At 44.7% G+C, this 8828-nt stretch overlaps 1 protein-coding gene across 1 annotated transcript in view; it reads right to left on the bottom strand.

The window, feature by feature from the left end:
* Positions 1-1259: 1259 nt before the first annotated feature.
* The window catches only part of NOS2 (nitric oxide synthase 2), a 42640-nt gene continuing 35071 nt past the window's right edge, over positions 1260-8828 (bottom strand). Inside the window, exons 21-26 of the mRNA XM_060757100.2 lie at positions 6937-7147; positions 6605-6692; positions 5745-5866; positions 5486-5634; positions 2461-2655; positions 1260-1817 (exon numbers count right to left, since the gene is read on the bottom strand). Of these exons, the coding sequence (XP_060613083.2) occupies positions 1707-1817; positions 2461-2655; positions 5486-5634; positions 5745-5866; positions 6605-6692; positions 6937-7147 (876 nt within the window). The 3' untranslated portion in view covers positions 1260-1706. The remainder of the gene's footprint in view (positions 1818-2460; positions 2656-5485; positions 5635-5744; positions 5867-6604; positions 6693-6936; positions 7148-8828) is intronic.

The following is an 8828-nucleotide window of genomic DNA, read 5'->3' as shown; positions in this document are numbered from 1 at the left end:
AGAAAAGAATAGGAAAGGGTTGAGGGAGAGGCAGTGGGCGGGGTTATGCAAATTCCGTACCAATGGAGAGAGTAAAAAGCACTGGGATGTCTGTGGTGGAGGAAACACATAAAATCTAGGATTAAATTGTCCCTGTATGTAAACCTTGAGTGGTGGGCAGTATGGTGTTTATATAGGACATTGGCAGTGCTTTTGTACATGTTTATGAGGTTCACTATAACCTGCGATGTCATTTGAGGGTCGGCCTTTTGTGTCTCCTGATTAGTGGGAGCTGTAGCTGTTTGTGGAGTCAGGAGCCTGTTTGTGCAAGTGGACACACACACACACATGTATATTTTAACTTTTATTATGGATATGGATAAGATTAGGAAATCTCCACTACCAAGTCCCATAAGCACTTTATCAGAAACAATGATTGCTGCACATCGCACATCGCACTTGCCTTAGAAGCCCTATATACACCTCCTGTCACATCAGCACTTTTAATCTTTGTACCCACCTTCTGGCCCGGCCCAGTTTTATTGTGTTTTAGTGTATTGTCCCTGTTGTTTACTTTGCTTTATTCTGTTTTAATTGTTTGATTTGTTGTTATTCATTCGTTCAGTCGTCTCCGACTCTTCGTGACCTCATGGACCAGCCCACGCCAGAGCTCCCTGTCGGCCGTCACCACGCCCAGCTCCTTCAAGGTCAGTCCAGTCACTTCAAGGATGCCATCCATCCATCTTGCCCTTGGTCGGCCCCTCCTCCTTTTGCCTTCCACTTTCCCCAGCATAATTGTCTTCTCTAGGCTTTGCTGTCTCCTCATGATGTGGCCAAAGTACTTGTTTGATTTGCTTAGATTTTATTGTTATGTTGTGTGTTGAGGCCTCGGCCTGTGTAAGCCGCATCGAATCCTTCGGGAGATGCTAGCGGGGTACAAATAAAGTTTAATAATAATAATAAGAAGAAGAAGAAGAAGAAGAAGATAGATTGAAGTTGGAAGATGATGGAGGATGATGGAGGAAGATCGAGGAAGATGGAAGATGATGGAAGATGGACGATGATAGAAGATAGAAGATGATAGAAGGCAGAAGAAGATAGAAGATAAATGTTACGAGTGATATCCTAAATGGCTTCTTTTGCTGGACAGTTTTTGTGTGTTTGACAAAACGACATGCAAAACTGACAAAACCATAATCAGACCCTTCCACAGCAGGAATAATTATTTATTTCTCTTACAAAATCAAAACAGTTTATAGGTTAACTAAAAAAAACCCGGATAATCAGCTGTATAAATGCTATAATTCCCAACCAATCAACTGCGAGTTGACTTCATCCTGTATTAACGTTTTTAGAAATGGGAGAAATTAATCTAGGTTAACTCTCCAGGGCACTTTAACCCCGATTTATCTGGTAAGTGTAGACAAGGCCTAGAATTCTGGGAAACCAAGAGTTCAAACTCAGTCATCAACTCCCAAATTTATGAGCATTTGTCCAGCAATAGATTCTTTAAAAATACATACAACTGACCTCTTCCCATACAATATACACAAACAACGAAGGATCTGATAGAATAAATAGCATTAAATAAAAGGTGTCTTGTCTCCAAAAAACAGGGGCTGGGTTTTGGGAGCCAAATTGTACTGATTCGCCTCCAAAATTTTGGAGAGAAAGCCCAATTTGGCTCCCCATAACATAGGAAAAGGAGCATATGTGCAAAAATACAGCTAAAATGTTAGTGGATTTGGAGATTCGAAGCTGGGTCTGAGTCTCGTGTCTCTTTGGGTCTCGTGTGCAAACACCGCTCCAAATATGTCTTCATGGTATCGCTTTTGTCTCTGTAAAAATTACAACAAAATGATACAATGGAATTTACCACTCTTGATAGCATTTTTATTGTTCTTGTATCAGTTCTTAATACAGACGGACCCCATGAAAGGTGAAAACATGCCAGTCCAGCTTGGTTGGAGCTGATGGTTACTGTCACCTAAAACATCTCAAGGACTTTCTTTCTGTTGCCTATCCCAAAACAACTAGAAGATTGTATATCAAGCGAATAGTAGCTTGATATAGGTCCATAATCAGACTCTTCCTTACTCTGATAGGACCTATGTCCAGCTCAACCATTAAGTAGCAACTCCATTGTTGTTCCCTCTTATTGGAGTGCAATGTTGTGTGCTCCTGGTGTTGGACAAGGGCTTATTGGTGGTCTGAACCTAAGGGGCTCTCCACCTTTACATTGTGAACCATGGATTGTCCAAAGATTCAATAGTCAACCTCTTCTCTAGGTAGAAGGAGATTGGTAGACACCATAACTTTGTTGTCTGGTCCCAACAGGGTCTCCAACTTTACAATGTGACCCATGTCTTATCCAAACCATGGGTCACAGTGTAAAGGTGGGTACCTATTCGGGCCAGACCACAAAATTTTGGTGCCCACCTCATTTTACCTAAGTCGCATTCTACTTTTCCATCTGCTTACCTTCAGCTGGAAGCAGTAGTCCTCCGCTTGCTCTTCCGTTAAGCCCAGCTGCTTAGCAAACATCTCCTTCATGGTTTTGGCCACGGCTCTGGCCATGCGGACATCCCCACAGACATACAGGTGACCTTCCTCCTCATGTAGGAGTTGGCACACTTTGGATGCCAGAGCCTTCTGAAGAAGATCTTGGACATAAACCTGTGGAAGGGAACTCAACAGTTAGCTCTCAGCACTTCTTGTAATTCTCTTTTTCATCACAGCCAAAAAATGTAATAGCTTTTTATTAGACCATATACTTATTGGTAAAGAATTCACAAAATTTATAAGGAATTGAGTCTGAGAGGAAAATGAAAGAGGAGGTCTGCAGACCCTCAGTATGCTTATTAGAGAATACATTACATTGCAACTTCTGCTTGGTGCGATGACCAGCAATGCCTAAGAGTGCATCTTAGAATTGATGCATTTTGACAACTCTTTAACTGCCATGGAACAATGCTATGGAATCCTGGGAGCTGTAATTTTACAAGTCTTTAAACTTCTCTGCAAAATACTGGATCTGCTGAATCCAGGCAGTGAAACAACCCTATATTTTTAAGTATTTCACATGCCACGTTTATCCATTTCCACAAGTTTGTTTATTTTCAGAAGCGAATCTTCTTGTGTCATTGAGTCTTTTCATCTTTGAGCATAGATCATTGTTGCTGCCATTGTTATGTATTTATTTATTTACTTACTTACTTACTTACTTACTTACTACATTTATATTCTGCCCCTCTCAGCCCAGAGGCAACTTGGAGTGATTCACAATTGGCAACAATTTGATGCCACAAGAATTACAACAAATAAAACAATCCTAAAATACTGCTAAAAACATTAGCAAACAATTCTGCTTTGGTTAGACCACATCTGGAATATTGTGTCCAATTCTGGGCACCACAATTCAAGAGAGATATTGACAAGCTGGAATGTGTCCAAAGGAGGGCGACTAAAATGATCAAGGGTCTGGAGAACAAGCCCTATGAGGAGCGGCTTAAGGAACTGGGCATGTTTAGCCTGAATAAGAGAAGGCTGAGAGGAGATATGATAGCCATGTATAAATATGTGACAGGAAGCCACAGGGAGGAGGGAGCAAGCTTGTTTTCTGCTTCCTTGGAGACTAGGACACGAAACAATGGCTTCAAACTACAAGAAAGGAGATTCCATCTGAACATGAGGAAGAACTTCCTGTGAGAGCCGTTCAGCAGTGGAACTCTCTGCCCCGGAGTGTGGTGGAGGCTCCTTCTTTGGAAGCTTTTAAACAGAGGCTGGCTGGCCATCTGTCACAGGTGATTTGAATGCAATATTCCTGCTTCTTGGCAGGGGGTTGGACTGGATGGCCCATGAGGTCTCTTCCAACTCTTTGATTCTATGATTCTATGATTCTATATAAAAATATAAAAACCATACAAAGCCTTTAAAACATTATCATGAGTGTATCCATAACAAACCATTATTCAGTTGCACCGTCAAGTGGTTACATGATACTGTATAACTATTTGAGAAGGCATGCTCAAAAAGCCAGGTTTTCACCTTTCTTTGAAATGTCAGGAGGGAGGGGCATGATCTTATATCTCTAGGCAAAGCATTCCACAGTCAAGGAGCCACTGCTGAGAAGGCCCTGTCTCTCGTCCCCACCAAACACATCTGTGAGGAAGACAAAACCGAGAGCAGGGCCTACCCAGAAGATCTTAGTGTCCTAGATAGTCCATAAGGAGATAAACGTTCAAATAGGTAAGTTAGACTAAAACCGTTTAGGGCTTTATAGGCTAAAGCCAGCACTTTAAATTGTGCCCGGAAGCAAACTGGCAACGAGTGGAACTGGCGCAACAGAGTAGTTGTATGCTCCTGTTAACAACCTGGCTGTTGTCCGTTGGACCATTTGCAGCTTCCAAACAGTCTTCGAAGGCAACCCGTTGCAATAGTCTATATGGGATGTAACCAGAGCGTGGACTACCGTGGCCAAGTCAGACTTCCCAAGGTATGGGCAAAGCTGGGCCACAAGTTTGAACTGTACAAATGCTTCCCTGGTCACCGACGAAACCTTGGGTTCCAGGCTCAGTGATGAATCCACGATCACACCCAAGCTGTGAACCTGCGTCTTCAGGGAAGTGTAACCCCATCTAGTACAGGCTGTAACCCTGTGCCCTGTTCGGCCTTACAACTGACCAGGAGTACCTCTGTCTTGTCTGGATTCAATTTCAATTTGTTCGCCCTCATCTAGACCGTCACAGCAGCCAAGCACCGGCTCAGGACCTGAACAGCCTCCTTAGTAGCAGGTGGAAAGGAGTGAGAGAGTTGGACATCATCTGCGTACAGATGGCACTGCACCCCGAAGCTCCAGATGATCTCCCCCATGTTAAACAACATGGGAGACAGTATTGAGCCCTGATGAACCCCACAAGACAATGATTGTGGGGTTGAACAGGAGTCCCCCAATAACACCTTCTGGAAACAGTCCTCTAGGAAGGACTGGAGCCACTGCAAAGCAGTGCGAGGCGTCCCAGAAGGATACCATGGTCAACGGTATCGAAGGCCGCTGAGAGGTCCAACAGAACTAACAGGGACACACTCTCCCTGTCTAGCTTCCAGCGTACATCATTCACTAAGGTGACCACTAAGGCAACCAACAATAACCTTGAGTCTTTCCATCTTTGAGCATCATTCATTCTTGCTGCCATTTTCATGTATAACAATAACCTTGAGTCTTTCCATCTTTGAACATATATCATTCTACTATTGTCAGGTATAACAACCACCTAGAGTCTTTCCATTATTGAGCATCGATCATTCTTGCTGCCATTGTCATGTATAACAATAACATTCCCCATTTTCTATCGAGTTGATTATCTAATCATTCCAAGCAGATAAAGTTCAGGTGTTATTTCAAATTTTATTTTAAGCCTCCCACGTTTTCTAATTTGATCTGGCCCCTTCCTCTTAAGATGCCCCAAATCTGTCCTTCTTTCCAAGCTATGTTACGGAACCTTACTTTGGGACGGCCCGGCTCTCTGGAGTATGCAGTGTAGATTTCTTGGAAGATGCCTTTCCAGAGCATTTCCTCCATGTCGTCTTTGTAGAGGTGGTCCAGGTTGGCGTGCCGGCAGCCGAACAGGAGTATCATCCCTCTTCCCTGGGTGCCTACAGCAAACGGATGAATGGATAATGTTTTTATTTATTACCTGCCTCTCTCTGCATTCAAATAGAATTGCTAACACAGATAAGTAAAGCACTACCCGTCACCTCTTTACCTTTCATTTCCAGGTCATAGAGACGTTGTTGCCAGAAGCTTCTAAACGGCGCGATCCCTGTCCCTGGGCCAATCAAAATGCATGGTTTTTGGGGATCTTTGGGAAGTCGAAATCCATCGGCGCTAAATAACACAGCAGAAGGGAGATGAAGCCAGAATGAAGAGGGGCAGCCAGGAAGACAGATTTCCACCATGTCTCCTGGGTCATTGGCTGGGCGCCCCTCCCCCCAGCAACAATACTACATCTGCCTGCCACCTCAGGAGGAGAAGGAGGAAAGCCAGCTAAGAGGAGGAAGGGGACTGAGAAAGAGACTTTAAAAACACCTATCTCCTGGCTGTTGCTTACTACATCTGCCTGCCACCTCAGGAGGAGAAGGGGGAAAACCTGCTGCTACTCTCCCCCTCCCAAGCCAGCTAAGAGGAAAGAGGACACCTGTCTCCCGGCTGTTGCTTATTATTTCTATTGTGGTTTTATATTGTATATAATGTTTTTATGTGCATTTTGATAATATGTATATTACTTGTTTCCTGTAAACCACCTTGGGTCGCCAAAAGGCTGAGGAAGGCGGTATACAGTAAATAAAATAAATAAATAAATAAAATTATGCTATTCAAAGAATGAGCATTCGTCCAGGTAGTCTTCATGCTAGCTACATGCATCGCTGAATCTCAATAAAGTCATTCTAGCAATTATAATCTCCACAAGGAGTCATTGTTTTGTAAAGCCCACCCAAGGCATTTTTATCACCCTAAATTATAAACAGAATTAATTTGCATTTCAAAATATGCTTCCCTCAAGTATCCTTTTAAAACTATGAGTTCAACAGTTTCCCTGCTGGATAGTTTTTGGTTTAAAATTACCTGCAAACAAAGCATGGGATGCTCTCTTTCAAGTTGATAGTGTTTAGCCAAGTACTGCATATCCCATGATGCACTGGACCGTTGCCATCTGAGAAAAAGAGGAGGAAAATGACAGGTGTTTTAAACATGTTTATGGGTGCGTCTATATTGTCAAATTAGTGCCGCTCGACACCACTGTGATGGAATACTAAGATTCGTAGAAAGACCTTGTATATGTACAGCTCCCAGCATTACACACATTGAGTCATGCCAGTTCAGGTGAGTTCAAACAGGATTAGATGCACACAAAAATATGTTGGTCTTCAAAACCCACTGGAAAAAGGATGGCTTACCTTGGGTCTTGTAGGCGACCAAGGCAACGGTCAGATGAATCTCTTTGGGGTCCCAATCCTGTGATGAACTGATGGAATAATACCTGGGCTTCAGCAAAGGCAGCTGGGACAACAGAAAAGCGGCTGAGACCTCAACGGAGGGGAATTCCTCCAAGACCTCCAGGATGGTGGGGCTCCGATAGAACTTCCACTTGTTATACTCCTCCAAGCTCTATGGAGGGAGAGACTCCAGATCAGCAGCATCCAAACAAAACCAAACTCTTCCTCTGAACTGGCTTTGTAAGTAGCATTCTATCACTGAGTCCCATCATCCCGAGGCCAGCAGCTTCCAAGAAAAAACAAAACTCAGCCTGTTTCCCTCTGTAAGTAGCACTTTATCACTGAGTCCCAACATTCATCGATAAGTAGTCTGTTTCCTTCCCTCTAAACTGTCTTTCCAAGTAGCGCTCTATCAGAGAGTTCCATCATTCCCAGACCAGGAATAGCCTGCTTCTCTCTCTCTGAACTAGCTTTGTAATAAGTAGCATCATTTCCCGGAGTCCTATCATCCCCAGATCAGTAGCATCCTTGGAGAGGTGCGACCTACCACATGCATCTTAGACCCCTGTCCATCCTGGCTGATAAAAGAAGCCAGAGGGGGTTTGGCAGAGTGGGTGAAGGTGGTGGTTAATGCCTCCTTACAGGAGGGAAAGTTTCCAGCGAGCTTAAAACAAGCTATCATAAAACCGCTGTTGAAGAAACCATCACTGGATCCCACTCAATTAGACGACTATTGGCCAGTTTCCAACCTCCCTTACTTGGGCAAAGTCATGGAACGTGTGGTGGCAGCACAACTCTAGGGATTTCTGGTAGACACTGATTATCTAGATCTGGCACAGTCTGGCTTTAGGCCGGGACATGGAACGGAGACAGCCTTGGTCGCCTTGGTAGATGATCTTCGCCGGGAACTGGACAGGGGGAGTGTGTCCCTGTTAGTTCTGCTGGACCTCTCAGCAGCCTTCGATACCATCAATCACGGTATCCTTCTGGGGCACCTCATAGATATGGGGCTCGGGGGCACTGCTCTGCAATGGCTCCGATCCTTTCTTGAGGGACAGTCCCAGAAGGTGTTATTGGGTGACACCTGTTCGGCCCCACAACCATTGTTGTGTGGAGTCCCACAGGGTTCAATCCTGTCCCCAATGTTATTTAACATCTACATGAAGCCGCTGGGGGAGATCATTCGGAGTTTCGGAATGAGATGTTATCTCTACGCAGATGATGTCCAAATCTGTCACTACTTCTCACCTGTCACCAAAGAGTCTGTCCAGCCCTTGAATCGGTTCTTGGCTGCTGTGTCGGACTGGATGAGAGCTAACAAATTGAAATTGAATCCAGACAAGACAGAGGTCCTACTGGTCAGTCATAAGGCCGAACAGGGCATAGGGTTACAGCCTGTGTTAGATGGGGTTACACTCCCCCTGAAGACGCTGGTTCGCAGCTTGGGAGTGATCCTGGACTCATCGCTGAGCCTGGATCCCCAGGTCTCGGAGGTGGCCGGGAGAGCTTTTGCACAATTAAAACTTGTGTGCCAGCTGCACCCGTACCTTGGGAAGTCGGATCTGGCCACAGTGGTCCACGCTCTTGTTACATCCCGATTAGATTACTGCAATGCACTCTACATGGGGTTGCCTTTGAAGACTGTTGGGAAACTTCAATTAGTCCAGCGGGAGGCAGCCAGAGTACTCACCGGAATGTCATCCGGGGAGCATACCACCCCTCTGCTATGTCAGCTCCACTGGCTGCCGATCCAATCCCGAGCACAATTCAAAGTGCTAGTTTTGACCTACAAAACCCTATACGGTTCCGGCCCAGCATATCTGTCCGAACGGATCTCCCTTTACGTCCCACCT

The sequence above is a fragment of the Anolis sagrei genome, chromosome 11, assembly GCF_037176765.1.
Source record: "Anolis sagrei isolate rAnoSag1 chromosome 11, rAnoSag1.mat, whole genome shotgun sequence".
Classification (NCBI taxonomy): Eukaryota; Metazoa; Chordata; class Lepidosauria; order Squamata; family Dactyloidae; genus Anolis; species Anolis sagrei.
Note: the sequence above shows the minus strand (reverse complement) of the source record. Positions and strands in the feature narration are given on the sequence as shown.